Here is a 24131-nt window from a genome sequence, read left to right as displayed (position 1 = left end):
TAGTTAATGTGTAGGATTATTAAAGAACTCTAACATATAAGTATTTTGAGGTTTCCTCTTGAGCACAATGTCAGTAAGTGTGTATGTATGTGATACATATGTGTGTGAGAGTATAAAACAGAAAGACAGTTTGTGAAGTCCTCCAGATTAGGATGTGTTAGGGTGGGAAGATGTTGGGAGGACGATTTATAGAGAGTAGGACGGTCAGAGTGAGTGTGTCAGGGGCTAGAAAGGAGAAATTCCGGGCTGGAGGTATCAGAGTCAGAGTGATTGAAACCCTCTATTCTGTCTTAGGGGAAGTTGGTTAACCACCCATGCCCACCCTATGCCTTGGCTTGGGCAACCAACAGCATCGTGGCTGCAGGCTGTGATCGGAGAATTGTGGCCTATGGAAAGGAAGGCCATGTGCTACAAACTTTTGATTACAGCCGTGACCCTCAGGAGCGGGAGTTCACCACAGCTGCCGCAAGTCCTGGGGGCCAGTCTGTTGTGTTGGGCAGTTATGACAGGTGGGTCCCTCTCCACGTGCATCTTCTGCCTACTTTCCCTGTGTACACTCTGCTGTAGCCCAGTTAATCTCAAGCAGAGTGGGAGACTGGATGAGAAGCACGTATATGTTGAAAGAGATCCTCAGGTTTTAATTCACACACTTCCCTTTTCCTGCTCCCACCATCCGTTGGCACTCTGGCAATTCCAGAATGCACCAGGATTTTGTGTCTCCGTGCCTCTCCCTGGGACTCCACAGTGGAATTCATCTCCACTCTCTTTGTATTACCATTGCTTCTTTTCAGACCACTGGCTTAGTGTTTGTCACATTATATTACACTTTGGTTTTTATAGCTATCTGGCTAAATTGAAACGCCCTTGAGAAGAAGGCCTATTCATTTTGTTTTAATCTCCATTGCCTAAAGTAGCATGTAGTACATAATATATGCTTAAGTGTTTGGTGAATGAATGGATGAATGGAGGGATGGATGGATGATGGAATAGTAAATAAACAGCTAGGACCCGGGTCCCCTCATGTCAGCTTTGTCAGCCCTGTCCTTGTATCCCCTTCAATCTCATGTGGGTCTCTTCCTTCCTCTTTCTCTGTTTTCTACCATTTCTCTTTTCTTTTTCCTTATTTCTCTATTGCTAACAGCTCATTTTTCTCACCAGTCATGATCTCCTTTTGTTTTCTCCACTCCCATCACTCTCACCCCATTTTACTTTTGGCTTGATTTTTCCAACTTCCTTCCTTTGAATCTTTTTGTCCTCTCCTATAAGATTCCCTAGGTTGTGTGTTCTCTTTTACTTCCTTTCTTCTCTAATACAGCAAAACTCATTGCCTTCAGTTCCCCACCCATTTCCACTCTTTTGCTCAGCCTCCATCTCTTCTAAAAGCCACCTACTTAATTTCAGACTTAGGGTGCTCAACTGGAGCCCTCGAAGAAGCATCTGGGAGGAGGCAAAGCCCAAGGAGATTGCCAACTTATACACCGTCACTGCCTTGGCCTGGAAACGGGACGGCTCACGACTCTGTGCGGTGTGTTTTACGAGTAATCCCTTTCTGCATGGGTGACTTTCTCCAAACTAGGAAAAATCCAGCCTTATCCTAAAGCACTGTCCCCTGAAACTAGAGTGTCTCTTCCCTTTTGACTCCAACCTAAAAATACGACGTTAAAGGCAGGAAAGAGAAATTCGCACTTTATTGGAAGCCGAAAGAGACAAAGAATTCTGTAGGCAGGGCTGATTTCTCCCTTTCATCCCATCACTATCCTTGAGTCCTGTGATTGCCACCTCTTTCCATCTGGTACTTCCCAAAACTGCCAGCCCTTTTACTGCCAACTCTTCTCTAGATTCTAGAACCGAGGTTTTGAGGGTGTCTCTAGATATCCTCCCCATGCCTGTTACCTTTTATGCTGTCGCTTTCCCTCCTAGGGCACACTCTGTGGTGGAGTGGAACAGTTTGACTGCTGCCTCCGGAGGAGCATTTACAAGAATAAGTTTGAGTTGACATATGTGGGACCTAGCCAGGTAAGCAGCTGATAGCCTGCTGCACCAAGATCTTGCCAGCGCTCATTCATCCTTGTGATGCTTTCCTACCTTGTGGACACAGCCACAGTGTCAAATTTAACCCCTGGCAGAGCTGTTCTGGAGAACAGAGTGTATTGGGCAACTCTTTGGCAACTTTCCTGCTGTAGCACTTCCAGCTTATTGTAAGAAAAAATTTAAACACCAGACTTAAGGGGTACAGAGATCACCACTTACAATGTCCTGGTTTAAAACTTCACTACCTGGGGCGCCTAGGTGGTTCAGTCAGTTAAGCGCTGGACTCTTGATTTCAGCTCAGGTCATGATCAGGCTTGTGAGATCAAGCCCCATGTCGGGCTCTGCACTGGGTGTGGAGCCTGCTTAAGATACTCTCTCTCCCTCTCCCTCTGCCCCAACCCATATCCCCGTCCCTCTCTAAAACAAAACAAAACAAAAAACAAAAACAAGCAAAACAGAAAAAACTTTACTACCTATATGCTGTCAACTGGGGAGTTTAGGATTACGCGGGTGCATAACATTGCTTTAGGGCCTCTGAACTCACTGTGTATGACATTGCAAGGTAATTTCTTAGTTCCTGAGCCCACTTTTCTCTTTTATCTACCTCTGTCCTCTTTTCCTTCCATTTATTTATTATTCATTGGTCCCTTCATTCTTTCTTTTTGTCTTTTTTTCAGATTTTGTTTACTTATTTGAGAGAGAGCACGCGTGCAGGAGCGGGGGGAGGGGCAGAAGGAGAGGGAGTATACTCGGAAGTGGGGCTCAACCTGGGGCTCGATCCCAGGACCCCAAGATCATGACCTGAACCGAAGGCAGATGCTTAACCAACTGAGCCACCCAGGCACCCCCTCTTTTTTTTAAGATTTTATTTTTAAGTAATCTCTACACCCAACGTGGGGCTCAAACCCACAACTGACATCAAGAGTTGCATGCTCCTCTGACTGAGCCAGCCGGGCACCCCATTCTTTCATTTTCTGTCCGTTCTCTATGCATGAGCACTGTTAGGTATTGAGAATACAAAGATAATTATCTGTTTTATATTGTCCCTTAATCAAGAAGATCATTCTAGCTAAGGAGACAGGTATATGAAATGACAGTATAGTACACCATGGTTAAAGTCATCACAAAGATTTTCACAAGAGGTATAGGAATGTAAAGAAAGTGGTTTTACCCCGTATGTATTACGTATTATGAGCATTGAAAGAGATCATCTTTGAAAGCATTTCATAAATAGTAAAGCACTACGTGAATGTGAGGTGTCATTTTTACCAACAATAGCCTAGGCTAGGTGAGGAAACAAGATATTAGCTTTGTTTAATATTGTGGAGGTGGGCAGGGGGCACGGCATGTTCACCCCTCTTTTGGGTTGGGGAAAACCTCGGGGAGCTCAGACTTGTACCTTATCAAGGTGATTGTGAAGAACCTGTCATCGGGGACCCGAGTGGTACTCAAGTCACACTATGGCTATGAGGTGGAAGAGGTGAAAATCCTGGGAAAGGAACGTTACCTGGTGGCCCACACATCAGACACGCTGCTGCTGGGGGACCTGAACACTAATCGCCTTAGTGAGGTAGGAACCACAGATGGGGTGGGGGGGAATGGAGCATCTTGAGTTGCTACTTCAGGGGAGCCAGGTCCCTAGGGGGAAGATCTCTGAGGAAAGCTCTAACATGCTGGTGTTGGGGAGTTGGTGGACCTGGGAGTAAGACCCCAGAGGTTTAGAATCCTGGAATGTGAACCCCCACTGTTGGACTGTTTTTACACCATCTCTCAGAAACCTGGAAACCTAGGGCAGAATCTGATGTAGCACCTCTTTTGTGCAACATCAAGGCCTTCCTAAAGTCAATCTCTCTGCCTCCTACCCTGTCCTTCTTTCAGCGTTGTCTTGGATACTTATCCACATTGTTCCTTATGTCTTCTCCCTCCTTTACAGGTAGCTTGGCAGGGATCTGGTGGCAATGAGAAGTATTTCTTTGAAAATGAAAATGTGAGTAGAGCTTGATTAACCATCATCATCTCAATAAGCCTCCTTCTAGCTCCTATGATGGAAGGATGGCAAGTGGCAAGGGGTTGAGGAGAGAGCAGATAAAGAAGGGAGAGTGAGATAGGCACAGGAACAGAAAAAAGAGAAAAGTGAGAGTCACTTTGCACTGACAGGACACCTCCATTTGCTACTGTTGGTCTCTTTCTTCATGCAAACTTCCCACCACGTGACAGTTCCATTCATCCCCAGGTGTGCATGATCTTCAATGCTGGAGAGCTAACCCTGGTGGAATATGGGAGTAATGATACCCTGGGTTCTGTACGTACTGAATTCATGAACCCCCACCTCATCAGGTAACCCAACAAGGTTCTCTAAATTTTTGAAACCCCAAAGAATTCCTTTTTAACTTCTAACTCCTGTATCCTCAAGATTAATCTAAAAACCTCATCCCATATGGTACTTCAGGGCCCTTGATAAACATCTCGATGGCCCAAGCTCATTCTGCCTTACCTCACCCTTCATGTTTCAGTGTCCGTATTAATGAGAGGCGTCAACGAGGAATGGAAGACAATAAGAAATTGGCTTATCTTGTTGATATTAAGACTATTGCTATAGGTGAGTAAGACTCTCTCATAATTCTGATAACAAAACAGATGTTTATAGTACGCTTCCATATCACAGGATTGTGTATGGTGGAGAATCCAGGAATCCGAGAGGCACCAGGTAAATGTGTGACCCTGCTCTTACAGAGGATGTGTGAAGTGTTCAAATCCGTGCGTGCGAGTCTGCATCTGGCTATGTAGATACAGATACAGATACACTGTTACATATATCGGCCTGTCCATATAATTATTTGTGTTCTCTGGGCATGTATCTTGGGGCTGGAAATTGTGAATTGTAGAGAGGAACCATTAGTAAATTTATGAATTTTCCTGTTTAGACTTCATAGGATAATGGACTATTTGAACCGAAAGGGGACTTATTTTCTGTAGAGTTTGTCATTAGTAGCCACTGATGACAAACTTTATTTGAATTTCGCAAGTGTTCACATAAATAAATAAATCTTATTTTATATATTAATAGTTAACTCTGTATCATGAAATGTTTCAAGCAGAGAAAAATGTATATAGAATAGCATAGTATTCCCTACAAAGTATAGAGAATAGTATATCCGTATAGTGTAGTTTGTTAAGAACAAGGGTCTGGGGCGCCTGGGTGGCTCAGTTGGTTAAGTGACTGCCTTCGGCTCAGGTCGTGATCCTGGAGTCCCTGGATCGAGTCCCGCATCGGGCTCCCTGCTCGGCGAGGAGCCTGCTTCTCCCTCTGGCCCTCCCCCCTCTCATGTACTCTCTCTCTCTCTCATTCTCGCTCTCTCAAATAAATAAATAAATCTTTAAAAAAAAAAAAAAGAACAAGGGTCTGGAGTCAAACCTCCCGACTTCTGTAATTATACCCGTGTGGTCTTAGGTAAGTGTCTTAACCTTTCTGTATCTCAATTTCCTCATCCACAAAATGGGGATAAAAATAGTACCTACCTTATATGAAAAGCACTTAGACTAATGTCTGGCACATAATAAGCACTTAATAAATGTTAGCTATTAATAATACCATTATTAGTTGCTTATTCATACCTAGTTCTATCATGTCCTGACCTTTCATTATATTTACTTTGGATCTTTTATCTCTCCTCTTACTGAGGGACGTTTAAGTTGTTGGTTTTTCACTGTTTCCATTGTTTTGGTTCTCTAAGGTTTACCCCTAGAGTGGAACTGCTGAATCATAGAAGAGGTACATCTGCAATTTCACTAAATATTTCCAAATTGCTCTCCAAAGAGATTGTACCAATTTACATTCCCACCAGCAGTTAGAGGTCCCAGTGTTCTGCATCCTCTCCAATACTTGAAATTGCTTGACTTCATAATTTGGCTCACTCTGACGTATGTGAAATAATATCTCATCATATTAGTTTTTGTTTGTTCATTTGTTTATTGGCCGCTTGGATTTCTTCTGCTGCTTATTGCCAGTTCTTATCCCTTGCCTATTTTTAAAATCAGGCTGTCTTTTCCTTATTGACTTGAAGGAGTTCTCTGTATGTGTGTATCTAGCCTTTGATGGTCATTTGTATTGCGGATATTTTGTCTCAGCCTCTTTTAGTGTTCAGACATTTTTAATTTTAATGTAGTTCATTTAATCACTTTTTAAGTAATAGTTTGTGATTTTTGAGGTCTCATTTAAGAAGTTTCCCTGGGGCACCTGGCTGGCTCAGTCAGAGGAGCATGTGACTCTTGATCTCAGGGTCATGAGTTTGAGCCCCAAGTTGGGTGTAGAGATTACTTAAATAAATAAAACTTTAAAAAAAGAAAAAGTTTCCTACTCCCTCTTATATCTTAATATTTTTAAAGTTTGCTTTTTATCTGGAACTTTTGTGCATAATGTGGGTATGGATCATATTTAATTTTTTTCCATATTTAACAACTTATTGGAAATCCATTCTGTGCTCACTAATTTGTAATGTCACCTCTTATCAATCAAGTTTCCAAATACATATGGGTCTATTCTTAGGTTACTTTTACATTTCATGAGTTTTATATTTCATATCAGATTGTTGAGCTCAGAAATGTAAGTGTCTGTAATGGAAATAATATAGTCTGGTGGCCCGTGTTCCAGTGGCAATAATGAGCTGTGAGACTTTGGACAAGTCACTACACTCCATAGGGCTCATCTTCAATAGTATATAAAATGACAGAATTCTTCTCTTAACCTTTTTTGGTTACCGGCCCCTTTCAGTATCTAATTAAAATCATAGATCATATCCCAGAAGAAAATACGTAAACATATACTTTTGTATATAATTTCAGGGTGTTCACAGAAATAGGGTCCCCACAGTTCTAGTATTCTATGATTCTACTTATAATTTGGGACATTAAAACATGGCTTTATCATTTTGCTTTTTAATTAAAGGAAATTTCATTTTTAAGTTGGTCTTCCCAGTTGTAGACATTAGCTGGCGTTTGGTCTTATGTCCCAGTTGTGGACATTAGCACGTATGACAAAGGTAGGACATTACGCACTGGTAACGTATACAAATGAGAGTTGTGAATGGGCTGTGTTCAGGAGACTCCCTGAAAGCATCCTAGCCAATCCAAAGTGGTCTAAGTGTGAGCATATCTTATATTGTCAACAAAATTCACACCAAACTGAAATACACATCCTCAGCACACTCAGCCTAACTTTAGTCAGAGGTTCCTCCTGTTTGGTCTGTGTGCTTTCTCCACTGTTTGCTCCTCGTGCTCTGACATCATAGGCACTTAAAGTGCAGGTAACTCCTTGGAGCAGATATGTTCATCAAGGTCATTTCATCCATCAGCTTTCTCTCAGGGGTGTGCTGGAATTGGGGCTCTTCCTTAATGTGCTCAGTGCTGCCTTCCAGAGGATTTCGTGAGTAACGGAAGCCAGTTGCTCTGATCTGTTCTGACCTGCTATGAGACAACCCCAAGAGTCCCAGAGAGGAATCACATTTCTTGATGGACCTAGACCTTTTGAGTTAACTACGGAGTTAAACAAAACCTCTACAGTTTTAGTAGAAATCTAGTATTGTAAGCATCTTAGCAAAATTATGTCGTATTCCTCATACTCTAGACTGAGCCCAACATATGATTGAAGGCAAGACTTGGGCAGCCGGCCTCGTGCCCTGTATATGATTATGTGGAATCTGTCTCCTTAACCCTGTCTCCTTTACTTTGTAGTGGATCTGATTGGTGGCTACAACATTGGCACCATCAGCCACGAGAGCCGTGTGGATTGGCTGGAACTTAATGAAACTGGGCATAAGCTTCTATTCAGGGACCGGAAACTTCGTGTAAGGCCTTAGCCATTGAGTCGTCTGTACAGGATGTGGTACTTAGTACCTGCTACCAGAGATTGCGGGGGGGCGGGGGGGGCAGGATGGGACATAATTTCTTGGTGCGCTATGCCATTAACATAGCAAAAGGCACAGAAGAATCAACACTGTGTCTGCTGTCATAGCCCATCCTGTATTACCTCTAAGGAGATGGTATCATGATGGCACCAGAGTCAAAAGGGGAATTTGGGAGCTGATTTCTCTTTTACTATTCACAAGTCTCTGCCCTCATGAAACTGCCTCACCCCCACATGCCTAGCTGGCCTTTACCCACACCTGTTCCAGTGTTCCTCAGCTACACTTACCTGACAGCATAAAAGCTGGCCTGAGGACAGTCTCCCCCAAGCCCCTTATTGACTCTGATCTCAATATGGTATCACCAAAGAGCTCAGCCTCAAGGGCAAAGAGACTATCTGGTGATTTTTCATTTCGTTTTCACTGTGATGTGAAAGCCACATCGCAAATTTCCAGACCATTTAATGTGCCTGGTGGCCTTACTTTTGTAATCCAGTCTGGTAGCTCTGGCCCAGAGTTACTCTAAGGATGAAAGTCTGACCTTCACCTAACTTAAATTTCTGGGTGTAGCTCTTTGCTCACTTGGTCATCTCTTACTGGCCAGAGTCAGGATATACCGAGTCAACATAAACTTCAAGTGTTGATGGTTAGTAAGCTTTGAAATTCAGCATCTGCCTGACTGGTGGGTCAGTCGGCCACATTTCACCATTAGAGAAATGGTCAAGATCAGAAGACACCCCATAGCCCCTTCTAATTGTGCTGTCTACCTCTTCTTTCTTCAGTTACATCTATACGATATTGAAAGCTGCGCTAAGACAATGATCCTCAACTTCTGCTCCTACGTGCAGTGGGTTCCAGGAAGTGATGTGCTGGTAGCTCAGAACCGAAACAGCTTGTGTGTGTGGTACAACATTGAGGCACCTGAGAGGGTCACCACGTCCTCTATTAGGGTACGTCGGCACCAGGGTACCTCAGACAGAGTGGCAAACTGATCAGTTAGGGCCCTGAGGAAGCTCCAGAGGTTATTTGGTTTTCTCTGGCCCACCACCTATCATGTCTGTGATAGAGTTGGCAAGTAAAGCTTCAATCCTTCCCCACAGTGGCCTAGGTCCCCAAACCATCCTTGTTCCGATTCCTGACACTGTATTAGGTCCTTGGAACGTGCCTCTCTGTTACAGTGGCCCTGGGAATTCACCAGGTCATAGTGAGTTCTCTTAATCTGGAAGAGCACCCCTAGGAGGGGCAGTTCTGTGTCAGTTCCTGTGTGTGGATTCTCTGTTGTAAGCCATTCAGAGCTCCTTTTTTATCAGACTGAAAATCAGCCACTCTCCTCTCCTGCCAGCATCACGTACATTCCAGTGATCTTCCAAAATCTGGGAGGATCCTGTGCAAACAAGAGAGGCCCCTGTGCTAGGGTAGGATGACTGGTGTGGGTAGAGAGCACATGATAGTTTCTTTTTGTCCTTTTTCTATATCTCTTCTTTTTCCTCCTCTCTTACCTCATTTTAGACTAATTAAGTTTGGGTTTGGGGGTTCTGTTGTCTTGTTGTTTTTTTTTTTAAGATTTTATTTATTTGAGAGAGCAGGAGCAGGGGGAGGGGCAGAGGGAGAAGCAGACTCCCCACTGAGCAGGGAGGGTTGTGGGGCTCAGTCCCATAACTCTGGGATCATGACCAGAGCCTAGGGCAGACACTTACCCAACTGAGCCACCCAGGTGCCCCTGTCTTGTTGCTTTTAAAGTCTTTTTCTTCAGCATTCTGAAGCTTCACTACAATATGTCTGCATATAAATGTCCTTTTACTTATCGTGCTTGGTGTATATGCATGTGTGTGTGTGTGTGTGTGTGTGTGTGTGTGTGTGTGTGTGGCGCATCTGCCAGGACACGTCATTCCTCAGCCATGAGCTCTTCAAATGTTGCTGCTTCTCTCGAACTCTCTAGTCTCACCCTCAGAATTCTAATTAGGCCTGTGTTCCATTTCTTGTCCTGTCTCTGTGCCTCTATAACCTCTTATTCTTCCTTTTTCCTTCTTGCTCCATGCTACATTCGGGGTAATTCCTTAAGAAACATCTTGCAAGTCAGGGGTTCGCTTTCACCATTGTCTCATCTGCTATTGAAACCACCCACTGAGTTTTTTTTACTTCAAATATTGAATTTTTCATATAATTTTATTTGGTTCTTTCTCCAGTCTGCCTGGTCATTTTCTAGTAAATGTGCTGCCGAAGTGAGTACAACCTGGCTATTTTTGATAGTCTCTTGTCTCTTGCTTAATTTTTCACTCCATCTTTTAGGTCTTTAAACATTTTACACTTACTTTATATTCCATAACTGTTTTTTTCATAACTGTTATTTTTAATATTGGAAATCCTTGGAGGTCCAAAAGTGCTGTAGTTATTATTTACTCCTTTATGGTGGTTAACTTATATTTTGGTACTTTTTTTTTTGATTGGGGCTCATGTTACATTGAATATAATCTTTTAGAATCTCAAGGGCCTAACATGGGCATGTTTTCCTCCAGAGATGATTAGTGTTTGCTTCTGCAGGAATCAGGCATATTAATGACTTTTGTTCCCTTTCTTAAAGAGAGGATCCCAGATTTCATGACTGAGGGATTCTCAGATTCACCCCCTCATCCTGCTGGAGGATCCCTGATTTATTCGCCCACTACTGTGTTTGCCATCAGGGAAATGTACCCTTTCCGCTTGCTCTCCTGTTTTTTTCCTGCTCAGGTTTTAGCTTCCTTCCTTCCTTCCTTCCTTCCTTCCTTCCTTCCTCCCTCCCTCCCTCCCTCCCTTCCTTCCCTCCGTCTTTCCTTCCTTCCTTCCTACTAGGAAGCATGCCTAGTGATTTCTTCAGGTGAACTCAGCAACGAATGCATTAAAAAGTACGTCCCAGGTGGAAGTTGTATTTAACAGGAGGACTCAAGCAGGAAGAAGTGGATGCACACATTGTCACTTTACCTCCAGGCATTAGTGCGGCACAGCTCTGAGTGTACTTTAACCCGAGGGCATTAGCATAGCGAAGGAATTCATACCTGCTTGAAAGAAACTAAATGTTAGGCAACCAAGGGCCGCTGTAATTCCCCCGGTGTGTGAGCGCTAGGGTTGGGTAAGGGTGGGTCTGTTCTGCAATGGAGTCAATGGAAACACTAACCTGGAATTCGGGGGGTGGGGATTGAAATTTTACAGGGCGATGTGGTAGGTCTGGAGCGGGGCGGGGGGAAGACCGAGGTGATGGTGACCGAAGGTGTGACTACGGTTGCCTACACGCTGGACGAGGGCCTGATCGAGTTTGGAACAGCCATTGATGACGGCAACTACAGCCGGTGAGAGGCTGGGCTGATACCCCGGGAGGTGGTGGGAGAGTCCGGTTCTGAGGCGGGAGGACCTCGGAGGGGCCGGACCACTGGCCACGTCGCCCCCGGCCGCATCACCAGTATTCCTCCGCGTCCTGCTGACCCCGGACTCCTGCTTTCCTTCCTTCTCTCTTCAGGGCCACAGCCTTCTTGGAGACTCTGGAAATGACCCCAGAAACAGAGGCAATGTGGAAAACCTTGAGCAGGCTGGCGCTCGAGGCACGGCAGCTCCACATCGCCGAGAGGTGAGGCAGACCAGAACTGAGGTGCCGGGCAGCTAGGAAGGACAGCCGCTCCTCCCAGTCCTAAGGCACCGCTCCCCTCCCGTGCCAACAGATGTCTTAGAACCCTTCCAAACGTTCTTCCATCCCAGGTTATAAGAGTTCTCGTTTTTGCTTCCCTTTCTTGTAAGTAGGTGCCCCTCAGAGTTTTAACACCCATACCCCCCAATCCGTGTGTTGTGTATTTCCGAATGTGGTATAGGAGTATAGTTAGTAGGACAAACTCGGGACTCCAGACTCTCTGAGTTATCTTGGCTCCATTTACCAGCTTGTATAACCGTAGGTTAAGTGAACCTTTCCAAGCCTTGGGGTTTCTCGATTTCCCTTCCGTAAAGTGGGAGTAATAATAGAATTTACCTCCTAGGGCGGTCAAGAGGAACTGTGGGGGCAGTGAAGAAAGTGGGAGATTCTAAGTGCTCAGTGAACGTCAACTGCTGCTGTTTTGCCAGGAGTCCTCAGCTCCCTCCTTTCCCATGCCCCCAGAGCTAGATGACCCGCTCGTCCTAGGGCCCTGACCCAGCGTCTTCAGCACATGTCCTGAAGCCCTTACTGCCCAGCCCTACTGTCTCCACCCTAGAACAGACCACACCTCTACCTGCAGTGTCCCAGAAGCCTCTTAGTCTCACTCATACTGTTCTTACACCCTACCGTCCATTCATCCCATAATGGCTGAGATCATTTTTTAAACCATAAATTAGTTTGTCACTTTTTTGCTCAGAACCTTCCAGTAGCTTACTGTTCTCCTTAGTATAAGATCCATAGTCTTTGCCATGTCCTAAGGCCCTATGATATTTGGCCTCTGCTTCCTTCATATACCAGGTACCTACTTGCCCATGTCTCCAGCCACACTGGCATCCTTTGGGCCCTTTGAGCATCTCAAACTCCCTCCTGCCCTGGCACCTTACATGCGGTATTCCCTCTGCCTGGAATAATTTTTTCCCATCTTGTGGAACTGACTTTTTCTTGTATTTAGGTCTTGGCTCAAATGTCAGCTCCTCAGATAGGCGTTCTCTGACTACCAACTTAACTAATCCCCTCCATTACTGTCTGTATGTACTATCACACTATTTTATTTTACTTTTCATTCTCTGAAATATCTTTGTTTGCTTACTAATTATTTGTTTCCACTAGAAAGTAAGTCCCCTGAGAGCAAGGCCCTCATCTGTCTTATCCCCTTGTGTCTCTAGTGGCAAAAACAGTGCCTGGCACATAATCGATGCTCAGTATATATCTGCTGAGCCAACGAATTCACGATGATCCTATGGTAATACTGCTGTTACTATGATTGCTTCCATACTCTAGGTGCTTTTCTGCTTTGGGCCATGTAGCAAAAGCTCGATTCCTGCATGAAACCAATGAGATTGCAGATCAAGTGTCTCGGGAATATGCAAGTATTATCTTCCTGAATTATTCAGTCTCTCAAGCTGAGGTTTCTCTTCACGCTCTGTCCCATGATCCCTGGCTCTCCAGCCATGGCTCGTGTGCTATATTCTGCCCACCCCACCTCCATCCTCAAGTCAGACCACTCTGGAATTGCTTGCCAGACCTCATCCTCTAAGCCCCATGAAGGTTTTCAGCTTTCCAGTCTTTTAGCTTCCTCGTCTCTGTGGCCTTCCTGTCGAAGCTCACCCAGACAGAATGGCTCCTGCAGCACCGACAGATAACCAAAACCTTCTTCCTCCCCACAGGGTGGAGAAGGAACAGACTTTTACCAGGTCCGAGCACGCCTAGCCATGCTGGAGAAGAACTACAAGCTGGCTGAAATGATCTTCTTGGAACAGGTGATGGGAGCAGAGGGACCAGATTGAAGAGGGGAGCAGGGCGGGAGGGGCAGTGAGGCAAACTGAGGGGAGGAAAGAGTACTGGGAGAGAGCACTTGGAAAGGTTTATGCAGTTAACGGCACTCCTTACTTGCCCTTCTGCATTAGTCCTTACGGTTATGTGCTTCTTTCATAAATTATCTGCTGCCTCCCCCGTACTGCTGCCTGTCCTGGCGCTTCTTGCACACATAGGCAGATCCGGGTTTGTGGGGCCTGAAGCTTATACAATTTGAGGAGCCCTCTTTAAGAAAAAATGCCTTGGAAGGGGCCTATGCAGATAAGGTGCCCTGAGGCTTAAGCTGCTTCTACTTTCATAATAAATCCACCACTGCTTGTGTGTAAGTAAAGGGTGAGGCTTTCAGGCCACATGGGCTGGCATCGTAGCGAGGCTGAGGACAGCCTGCTGATTCCTGATCCTCCTGTATCTTCTTGGTGTCCCTCTTTCCCCTGCCCGGGTTCCCCTAGAATGCCGTTGAGGAGGCCATGGACATGTACCAGGAGCTGCACCGTTGGGATGAGTGTATCGCAGTGGCTCAGGCCAAGGTACTACCAGTTCTGTCTTCTCCACGGTGCTCACAGCTCGGTTCCACCAATATCAGAAGCCTCCTCTTACCAAGGAGGCTATAGGAACTGGAACAGGGTTGGGGCTGGGAGTTAGGACGTTGGAGACCGGGAGGCTTTCCATTGTTACAGTGGGATTGGAGAAGCTTGGGAAGCAGCAGGGCAGGAAGGAGGGATGTGACTTCTCTTGCCTCTATTGTGTGTCCAGGGGCACCCGGCCCTGGAGAAGCTGCGCCGGGGTTACTACCAGTGGCTGATGGACACACAGCAAGAGGAGCGAGCCGGTGAACTGCAGGAGAGCCAGGGGGATGGCCTAGCAGCCATCAGCCTCTACCTCAAAGCTGGGCTCCCTGCCAAAGCTGCTCGACTGGTGCTGGCCCGGGAAGAACTGCTGGCCGACACCGAGCTGGTAGAACACATCACTGCAGCCCTTATCAAGGGGGAGCTGTATGAAAGGGTAGGCCTGGCTTCCCACTCCTGTCCCTCATCGCCAGGACTCAGTGCCCCCTCCTACTTAGAGGAGGCATGGAGTGCATGGCCCCCCCAGGACCAGTGGCTGGGCTGATCCTCGATTCTTTGTGCAGCAGGGCTATCGTTGTAGTCACGTGCTATGTGTCAACAGGCAGGTGATCTCTTTGAGAAGATTCGAAACCCACAGCGGGCCCTGGAGTGCTACCGTAAAGGCAGTGCGTTCATGAAAGGTACTATCACCGACAGCCCAGCCTTCCCTGCACCTGTTTGTGCATCTCTTCGGGTTGACCAGCTCAGTTCTCCATTCCTCCACTTCTCACCTGTTTTCCACACCCCGTTTCCCTGTCTTACTTTTCCTGAGTCCCATCCCTGGAAGTCTTAGCTGAGTGCCTTCTCTGTCCCTGGCAGCGGTGGAGCTGGCTCGACTGGCATTCCCAGTGGAAGTGGTGAGACTGGAAGAGGCGTGGGGGGATCATCTGGTGCAGCAGAAGCAGCTCGATGCAGCCATTAATCACTACATTGAAGCCAGGTAGAGGGGTGCAAAGGAGATTGGGCATGAGGTCCAAGGTAATGGGGCAAGTAAGGGCACCAAGGCCTACAACAGAGATGGCAAAATGCAGGTTGGAGTAGGCGTGAGGTGTGTCCCTGCCTCTGTCTCCCTCCCTCTTGTGCACACACACGGATGCCTTTCCCAACTATGCCAGGTGCTCCATTAAGGCGGTGGACGCTGCCCTGGGCGCCCGTCAGTGGAAGAAAGCCATTTATATATTAGATCTCCAGGACCAGAGCACTGCGTCCAAATACTACCCCCGCGTGGCCCAGCACTATGCAGCTCTGCAGGAGTATGAGGTGAGGAGAGTCCCTTCCTGGAGCCAGAAGCAACGCAGTACAGGCTAACGAGGAGAACCCAGAGCAGGGATTGGGGGGCCCCCTCACCAAATCCTTCTTTCTGGGGCCCAGCAGCACCAGCCATCCGGAGTGAGAAGAAAGCAGCTTGCTCCCCTTATTTCATTCCAGCGTGACACAGACCCCTCTCCCAGATCTATGAAGCCAGTCTCCAGCTCTCTTCCTATGTAACTCCGTCAGAGTTCCAACAGAGAATTGCCTTGTGTTGCAGAAATGCAAGGTCCTTTTAAACTGCCATTGTATTGTCCCCATTCTGGTGTTTTGTTTGTTTTTTTCCAAAACAGTGGAAGGTGTGAGACACCATAGCCCTCTTTTCTTCTCTGTTGTAGACCAACAGTCTCCCTGGCTCTCCTCCATCCCGGCTGAGGTTTGCTCTTCCCCCTGCAGGCCGCTTTAACTCTCTTGCTCTTGGCCTTCTGTATCTGCCTCTCTCAACCACAGATTGCTGAGGAGCTCTACATTAAGGGAGACCGGACAAAAGATGCAATAGACATGTACACTCAGGCTGGCCGCTGGGAGCAAGCCCACAAGGTAAAGAGCGGGGTGGAATTCCTCAGAGAATTCCACCTCTCTGGGGGTGTTGCCACTTTCCCTGGGCTCTGATCTCCCCCCTTCACCCGGTTCCGTGAAAGCCGAGAAGGAGTACCAAAATAAAGTCTGGAGAACTTTGATCCCTAGCCACAGGGAGAGGCAAGGATGAAGAGGCCCTTGTTCCCAAACCTGTAATCCCGAAGCGAGCAGAAGGGTTTGGGAGCTGGGGAGTCCCAAATACCCCTCCCCAAGCTCTAGTCACAGTGGCAACTTCGTTCCACGCCTGCACCCAGAACCCGGTGGGTACAGTGGGAGCGGGAACGGGTGCCCCAGCACAGGGCACCTCTGGCCTTCCTGCCTGAGCGGAATATAGTCCTGACTTTGCTCCGTATGGACTTGGAATTCCCTGGACTGACCAGGAAAGCAGCATATGCAAACTCCTATGGTTGTTGGGAGAGTTCAGAGTTGCTGAAAAAACAGGCAGCCCCCCAAGCCCCGCTTCCCTGGCCGCTCCGCATTTCCCTCTGCTTCCCTTGGAAACCGGCGCCCGAGATACTCAGGCTCTGTGTGTCTGCACAGCTGGCCGCGAAGTGCATGAGGCCGGAAGCTGTGTCGGTGCTGTACATCACCCAGGCTCAGGAGCTGGAGAAGCAGGGCAAGTACCGTGAGGCGGAAAGGTGAGCCGCGGCCCCGGAGGAGGTGTGGAGGGCGATGGGGCGTCAGGGCTGCAGGCAGGGATGGCGCTGAGGGATCTCTTAGGAATGACTGTAGTGGCAGGAATCTGGGTCTAGGAGACCCCGGGTGTATCTCCCCTCCCCAGGCTCTACGTGACAGTGGAAGAGCCTGATCTCGCCATCACCATGTTCAAAAAGCACAAGCTGTATGATGATATGATCCGCCTGGTAGGGAAGCACCACCCAGATCTCCTCAGTGACACACACCTGCACCTGGGCAAGGTGAGCCCTTCTTCTGTCTCGGCCGTCTCTTCTCCAAACAGGCTCCGTGTCCACCTCGCTCCATCCTGACCCTCCTTTCCCCAGGAGCTGGAGGCTGAAGGCCGACTGCAGGAGGCTGAGTATCACTACCTCGAGGCTCAGGAGTGGAAGGCGACGGTGAACATGTACCGGTCCAGTGGGCTTTGGGAGGAGGCCTACCGGGTAAGGAGCCCAGGTCACACTGGGGATACGTCCGTCCCTCTTTCCCACTGTCAAGTGACTCATTCTGAACTGGTTGCGGTATCTTTGAAAAATGTCCACACCGATAGGCAAAATTTTACGTACGGTATGAAGGGTCTGTGGACTACCTGAAGTCCATCCTTGGACCCTCAGCAGGTTAGTAGACCCCGAAACTTAGCCATCTCCCTGTTCTAGTAGAAGGACCTGACCCTTGTCAAAGCTGAAGTCAGGTCCCAGGGGAGGAGGGAGCAGCCATGTGGCCCTGCGTGGAAGGATTGCCAAATGGCTTTGCTTCACAGGTGGCCAAGGCTCACGGAGGAGCTACTGCCCACAAACATGTGGCCTATCTGTGGGCAAAGAGCCTGGGAGGAGAGTCTGCAGTTAGACTGCTTAATAAGCTGGGACTCCTGGAAGCTGCCATTGACCACGCCGCTGACAACTGGTGAGGCCCTGAGGCTTCTCTCCACGGGCCCCATTCCAGACAGAGCCTCTAGATAGACAAGAAAAATTGCTGTATAGCTAAGAAGCGTTTCTAAAAACTGAGGCAAGAGTGAAGAAATCCTTGGAAGAACTTGATGGAGAGGCAAGAATGAATCAGTAGTCTGCCCCCGGGGGCTCAGAACAGTGTTTAATCTGTAACTGTTCTAAGGAGATGATGGAAAGAGAGCATTTTTTTTTCTTCTTTTTAAGTAATCACTACGCCCAGGGTGCAGCTTGAACTCACAACCCCAAGATCAAGAGTCACTCATTCTCCCGACTGAGCCGGCCAGGTGCCCCAGAGAGGACAGCTTTTAAAGCTAAGGTGCACTGAGCCAGTAGGTTACTTTTGAGTAATGGAAGTGTGATTCTGTTAAATGCAAAAAGAGCTTTTCTTCAGCAAATGTTACAAAGACCAGTAATAATCCTGCATCGAGTCAGATTGCTGAGGGTAGTCTTACTGTTTTTGAGAGACCCTTTTTTTCTGCTAGTGTAGATGTGGCTCAGGAGGAGGTGGTGGAGAACCAGGCACCCTTGCTCCCCAGGCAGAGTAGTGCTGTGAGGCTCACCATGGTCCCCTGCCTCGTGCCCATCCCACTCCTTCATGTCCACTGGTCACAGGAAGCACAGGCTTTTCCAAGTGTCCCCTGATCCACGTCTTCCTTTATGTGTCTGTGTGCTTCTGTGTCACTTCATACGGATTGTCTTATTTTTTTTTTTAAGATTTTATTTATTTATTTGACACAGAGAGACAGAGAGAGAACACAAGCAGGGGGAGTGGGAGAGGGAGAAGCAGGCTTCCCGCCGAGCAGGGAGCCCGATGTGGGGCTTGATCCCAGGACTCTGGGATCATGACCTGAGCCGAAGGCAGATGCTTAACAACTGAGCCACCTAGGCGCCCCATGGATTGTCTTCTTAATCTGTCCTTTTTCCTCCCCCCATCATTGCCCTTTCTGTTTTCTCTTGCCCTGTTTCTCCTCTTGTCTTATAAAATTAAAGTACTGAGTAGGCAAACCTTATCTACACCTTCCATTTTAGTTCATTTGAATTTGCTTTTGAACTCTCTCGGCTGGCCCTCAAGCACAAAACCCCTGAGATACATCTCCGATATGCTATGTACCTGGAGGATGAGGTATGGATATGATCCTTCTCCATTGCTTTTGACCTTGACCTCCTCCTGTCTCATGGCTGCCATGATGGCAATCTGCTTCTTATCATGTGCGGCTGCCCTTTTGTCCCTATAGGGTAAATTTGAAGAGGCTGAAGCTGAATTCATCAGGGCTGGTAAACCCAAGGAAGCAGTCCTCATGTGAGTTACCCATAAATTCCTTACTCCTGCCCTCCCAAGTGCAGCCCCAGGACCTGGCATTGTCACCTTCACCTCCATCTGCACCTAGTACCAATAAATTTCCTACCCCCTCAGTGACATGGCTGTTTGCCTCCCACTGTTGAGGCTTCAGTCCTGTACTTAGCCTCTCCTGTGTCCTCATCTGGGAGCAGGTTTGTCCATAACCAGGATTGGGAGGCAGCTCAGCGTGTGGCCGAGGCCCACGATCCTGACAGCGTCGCCGAGGTGCTTATGGGGCAGGCCCGGGGGGCCTTGGAGGAGAAGGACTTTCAGAAAGCAGAAGGACTGCTGCTTCGGGCCCAGAGACCGGGCCTGGCCCTCAATTATTATAAGGTAGGGCACCAGATTCAGGGCCATGAGGGGAGGGTGAGAGGGTATGAGATCCCACAGAGCACTACACTAACCCCCCGGCTACTGGGAAAGATCCAGGGAGTGAGCATTGGGGGGGCGGGGGTGGAGGGAAGGAGACAAGAAGGAGAAGAGCGGTCCAAGGACCTAGCGATCAGTGGCCCATAGTACATAGCACCTGTGTGGCAGTGGGAAGCTGTCATGCCTGCCTCTGCCTTCCTGATCGCTGGAAATCTGAGCAGGAGGCTGGACTGTGGAGTGATGCCCTGCGGATCTGCAAGGACTACATGCCGGGCCAGCTGGAGGCTCTGCAGGAAGAGTATGAGCGGGAAGCCACCAAGAAGGGGGCCAGGTATGAAGCCAGGAGGCAGCAAGTGTCGGCAGGGCTGGAGGGTGGCTCACAAGGTATACACAGGGTAGGCCGCGCTGCCCATCCTGTTCCTGGTCACGTGTACTCTCATCTCCTCAGGGGCATGGAGGGGCTAGTGGACCAAGCTCGACAGTGGGAGCAGGCTGGAGAGTATAGCCGTGCAGTCGACTGCTACCTCAAGGTGCGGGACTCAGGCAGCAGCAGCCTGGTGGAAAAGTGCTGGATGAAGGTGAGGCCTGCTACACCCTTCCTGGCCCTCCGCTTCCCGGACCGCCCTCACACCCAGCGTCCCTCTTCAGACATTCCTCTTTCCTCTTGTGCCTCTTGTTTTCACTCAGGCAGCAGGTATCTGCTGAGTGCTTGCTAGATGCGAGAGCCAGAACCTCTGAAGGCTATAAGAGGGGCTGTAAGGCAGAACCCTAACAGCCAGAAATTGGGGGAAGTTAGACCAACGTGGCTCAACTAATTGTGTATCTCAGTGAAAACTAAAGGATGTGATTTGAGGTGGAGTTCAGGGAAGGTGGAGTTCAGAGAAGCCCTCTATGGGCTGGAGGGGTCAGGGAGGCTTGAGGGAGAAGGTTGGCCTAGGACCAGAGCTGGAAGGGCAAATCCGAGCCCAGAGCTGGGGCCAGATGGAGGCCATGAAGAAAGCAAGAGGCTCCTCCTCTATACAGGAGCTCCTGAAAAGAAGCATCTAGCAGATTAAGCTAAGCCAGTATGTTTCATCAATTCCTAAGCAAATATATAATCACATTTTACTATCTTAGAAATTGGGTTGCATGTGAAGTTTTAAATGAGGTATCTACGGCACCTGGGTGGCTCAGTCGGTTAAGTGCCTGACTCTTGATTTCGGCTCAGGTCGTGATCTCAGGGTTGTGAGATCTAGTTCTGCATTGGGCTCTGCGCTGGGCGTGGAATCTGCTTGAGATTCTCTCTCCTTCTCCCTCTGCCCCTCCCCACTCGTGCTCTCTCTCTAAAACAAAAAATAAATGAGGCATCTTTGATTCAGAGAAATATGGTATTAGGAGTTGTCAAGGGGGTGAGATTGATCAGCTCCCTAAGTAAAATGTTGGTGCAGTGATGACCCGGCAGAATTCCCCTCGGGTTTCAGAGGCCTTGTAATTGAATAGCCCCTAGTAGTTGGGGGGGGGGGGGGGGGGGGAAGTAGAAAGAAGGACTGATGGTTATGCAAATTTAGCAAATTTAGTCAGCAAGTGTTTATGAAGCATCTGCTATGTTTTACTCTGGAGCATTGTCTTTTGGCATCTGTACATGACTATACCTTCTTGAGATTAGTCAACTTCCCAGATGGGACACTTGAAGCTTTGAAGGGTTTAGCAGGTAAAGAAAATGAGGCAAGAATAGGTGGGGAAGAGACCAGGAGGATTTAGCACATAGACTGTAGCTAAAACAGACCATGTATGTGGAAATTAAAATTTGATGAGGATGTCAACATCACAGTGGAAAGAGTAAACTTATAGAATGCTCAGGTTTGTAGAATTACTGAGTTTTAGGGTTGGAAGGTATCTCCAAGGTCATCTAGACCAGCACTGTCCAAAAGAAATACAATGCAAGTCACAAAGGTAAGTCATACATGAAAGTTTAAAATTTCCTAGTAGCTGCATTCAAATAAGTAAAAAGAAATACAAGAAAATAATTATATTTTACCTAATCAAATATATCTAAACTCATTTCAACATATAATCAATATTTTCTTGGTTGATTTTTTTTTTTTTTTTGACAGAGACATAGCGAGAGAGGCAACACAAGCAGGGGGAGTGGGAGAGGGAGAAGCAGGCCTCCCGTGGAGGAAGGAGCCCGATGCGGGGCTCTATCCCAGGACCCCGGGATCATGACCTGAGCTGAAGGCAGACGCCCAACGACTGAGCCACCCAGGCGCCCCTGGTTGATTTTTTTTTGAAGATTTTATTTATTTAAGAGTAAGAGAGCGTGTGCGCATGCACTCACAAGCAGAGGGGAGGGGAAACACAGAGGAAGTGGGAGAAGTAGATTCCCCACTGAGCACTGACTCCAGGCTAGATCCCAGGCCCCTGGGATCATGACCTGAGCCGAAGGCAGACGCTTAACTGACCAAGCCACCCAGGCGCCCCTTATTGATTGATGATATTATTGATACTACTTATTTCTCAATTTATTGAGATATTTTACATTCCTTCTTTCGTACTAAATCTGTGAAACCCAGGGTGTATTTAAACTGATAGCACATCGGGGCGCCTAAGTGGCTCAGTCGTTGGGCGTCTGCCTTCAGCTCGGGTCATGGTCCCAGTGTCCTGGGATCAAGCCCCGCATCAGGCTCTCTGCTCAGCGGGAAGCCTGCTTCTCCCTCTCCCACTCCCCCTGCTTGCGTTCCCTCTCTCGCTGTCTCTCTCTGTCACATAAATAAATAAACTCTTTAAAAATAAATAAATAAATAAACTGATAGCATATCTCATTTGGGACTAGCCGCGTGTGACTAGTGGCTTCTATTCTGATGGTACAAATCTAGACCAACCGTCACTCTTACAGGTGAAGAAACAGGCACAGAAAAGCCCAGCACAAATAGCTGCAGAATGCCTTCTTTCTCTACACCACACTACCAAGATTCTGTTTGTGACAAAGAACTTGAGAAACCAGTTTGTCCAAGGGGGGCAGGACCAAACGCAGTGACCTCAGACAGCATAGAGTGTCTGACAGAGGAGCTGAGAGGAACAAATAGATCTGCGGATGGTCATTTCAAGGCTCTGAGGGACCGTGAGGCAGGCCTTGCCCAGGAGGGTAGAAGGTGATGGAGAGTGCAAGACAGGAAGTTGGCAACTGAAGGGAAAAAAACAGACCAGGCTGAGGACGTGCAGTGGTATTTGTCTCTCCTACCCGTTGTCATCTGTTCCACCCCTCAGGCAGCTGAACTCGCCATCAAGTTTCTGCCTCCCCAACGCAGTCTGGAAGTAGTTCGGGCTGTGGGACCCCAGCTGATTGGAATTGGAAAGCACAGTGCAGTAAGTAGGGTACTGGGACAGAAAAGAAATAGATTCACGGAGAGGGTGGAATTCCGGTGCCATCTACACCCAGGAGGGCATATGGGGTGGGCCTCTTGGCAGGTGTGACCTGCAGTCAGTTCTGTGGAAATGGAGGAGATGGTCTCCAGGCTCTGATTCCCCCACTGTGCAGGCCGCAGAGCTCTACCTGAACCTGGACCTAATCAAGGAAGCGATCGATGCTTTCATTGAGGGTGAGGAGTGGAACAAGGCTAAGCGCGTGGCCAAGGAGTTAGATCCCCGGTAAGCTGCTGACCCCTTCTCTCCAGGAAGTTCTCTTACTTCCTTTTGTAAGGAGGAGGAAGAAGTTCTCATGGGAAGCGTGTGCATCCCAGGACCGTGTAGTATTAGATCTCTGCACATCTTCACAGGTATGAAGACTACGTGGACCAGCATTATAAAGAGTTCCTCAAGAACCAGGGCAAAGTGGACTCGGTGAGACTTGCAGAGAGTTAGCAAGAGGCCAAACACATGGAGGCTCAAGGGATTTTCTCCTTCCTCTCCCCGCTCATGTCATGTCTGTCCTCTTAATTCTGTCTTTTCCACTGATCCATAGCTGGTGGGTGTGGATGTGGTGGCTGCTTTGGACCTGTATGTGGAGCAGGGCCAGTGGGACAAGTGCATTGAAACGGCTACCAAGCAGGTACTGCTCTCTTCCTCCCATCCCTAGCTCTTCTGGACATTTTCCCTTGGCTCCCCTTGCCCCAGAGCTGTTTCTCTCTTACTTCCTCCAAAGCCCAACCCCAAAGATCCCTAACCAGCATCAGAGAGTCAGTCTTCCACCTTTTTGAAACTGGAGTCAGAGGCCTAGCTGGGCCTGACTTACATAGGTCTTTGCCTCCTAAACAAATCCATGGCCTCAAGTTACCACCCCACCCTCTCTGCCTGGTCTTACTGATCCCAACCTCCCCATGCTTTTCCTCCATCTCCGGGACAGAACTACAAGATTCTGCACAAGTATGTGGCTTTGTATGCGACTCACCTGATCCGAGAGGGTGGCTACGGGCAGGCACTAGCCCTGTATGTGCAGCACGGAGCTCCTGCTAACCCACAGGTACCAGCCTGCTGCTCAGGGTGAATGTTCCCCAAGGAAAGTCTTACCTTCTCCTCAAGAACCACCCATTCCCTCGGCAACTGTCTTCTCAAAGGATTCTTTTAGACAGTGTCATGCCCAGGGACCTCCCCCCCCCCCCGCCAGCGTCTTCTGAAATGTACAGCCACTCAAGATTTCTCGTTTGAGGGTACATCCAGCAACCTCCCCGTGCTCTTAGCTAACACAGGGAAGTCTTTCAGAGATGAATTCTGCACACACCTCTAGGGCCTTACTAACTTCCTTCAGAGACTAAACACTGCTCTCCTACCTGAGCACCCCAGCTCAATGGAGTATCAGTCCATTAATGTGTGACTGCATTCGCGTTCACACATCTGTCCACACGCACACTGCCAATTGTAAGAAAGTTATTTTCTTACTCTTCTTTCTCTTCCTGAAAACGATCAACACTTTCTCCATCATTGTTCCCTAGC

The 24131-nt window shown here is 48.0% G+C and overlaps 1 protein-coding gene across 1 annotated transcript in view; it reads left to right on the top strand.

The window, feature by feature from the left end:
• Positions 1-24131, top strand: part of IFT172 (intraflagellar transport 172) — a 32186-nt gene that overhangs the window by 5395 nt on the left and 2660 nt on the right. Inside the window, exons 8-40 of the mRNA XM_032391510.1 lie at positions 295-509; positions 1402-1525; positions 1921-2016; positions 3440-3601; positions 3965-4018; positions 4265-4368; positions 4545-4630; positions 7762-7874; positions 8714-8881; positions 11118-11254; positions 11422-11529; positions 12868-12952; positions 13254-13346; positions 13851-13928; positions 14155-14403; positions 14569-14647; positions 14826-14946; positions 15122-15266; positions 15765-15854; positions 16434-16531; positions 16675-16810; positions 16895-17011; positions 17329-17471; positions 18545-18638; positions 18751-18815; positions 19007-19187; positions 19445-19554; positions 19672-19801; positions 22470-22568; positions 22741-22850; positions 22979-23042; positions 23164-23250; positions 23545-23661. Coding sequence (XP_032247401.1) covers positions 295-509; positions 1402-1525; positions 1921-2016; positions 3440-3601; positions 3965-4018; positions 4265-4368; positions 4545-4630; positions 7762-7874; positions 8714-8881; positions 11118-11254; positions 11422-11529; positions 12868-12952; positions 13254-13346; positions 13851-13928; positions 14155-14403; positions 14569-14647; positions 14826-14946; positions 15122-15266; positions 15765-15854; positions 16434-16531; positions 16675-16810; positions 16895-17011; positions 17329-17471; positions 18545-18638; positions 18751-18815; positions 19007-19187; positions 19445-19554; positions 19672-19801; positions 22470-22568; positions 22741-22850; positions 22979-23042; positions 23164-23250; positions 23545-23661 — 3858 coding nt within the window. The remainder of the gene's footprint in view (positions 1-294; positions 510-1401; positions 1526-1920; positions 2017-3439; positions 3602-3964; positions 4019-4264; positions 4369-4544; positions 4631-7761; positions 7875-8713; positions 8882-11117; positions 11255-11421; positions 11530-12867; positions 12953-13253; positions 13347-13850; positions 13929-14154; positions 14404-14568; positions 14648-14825; positions 14947-15121; positions 15267-15764; positions 15855-16433; positions 16532-16674; positions 16811-16894; positions 17012-17328; positions 17472-18544; positions 18639-18750; positions 18816-19006; positions 19188-19444; positions 19555-19671; positions 19802-22469; positions 22569-22740; positions 22851-22978; positions 23043-23163; positions 23251-23544; positions 23662-24131) is intronic.

This window comes from Phoca vitulina, unplaced genomic scaffold, assembly GCF_004348235.1.
Source record: "Phoca vitulina isolate PV1807 unplaced genomic scaffold, GSC_HSeal_1.0 scaffold63, whole genome shotgun sequence".
Taxonomy (NCBI): domain Eukaryota; kingdom Metazoa; phylum Chordata; class Mammalia; order Carnivora; family Phocidae; genus Phoca; species Phoca vitulina.
This window is presented reverse-complemented; position numbering and strand designations above follow the sequence as displayed.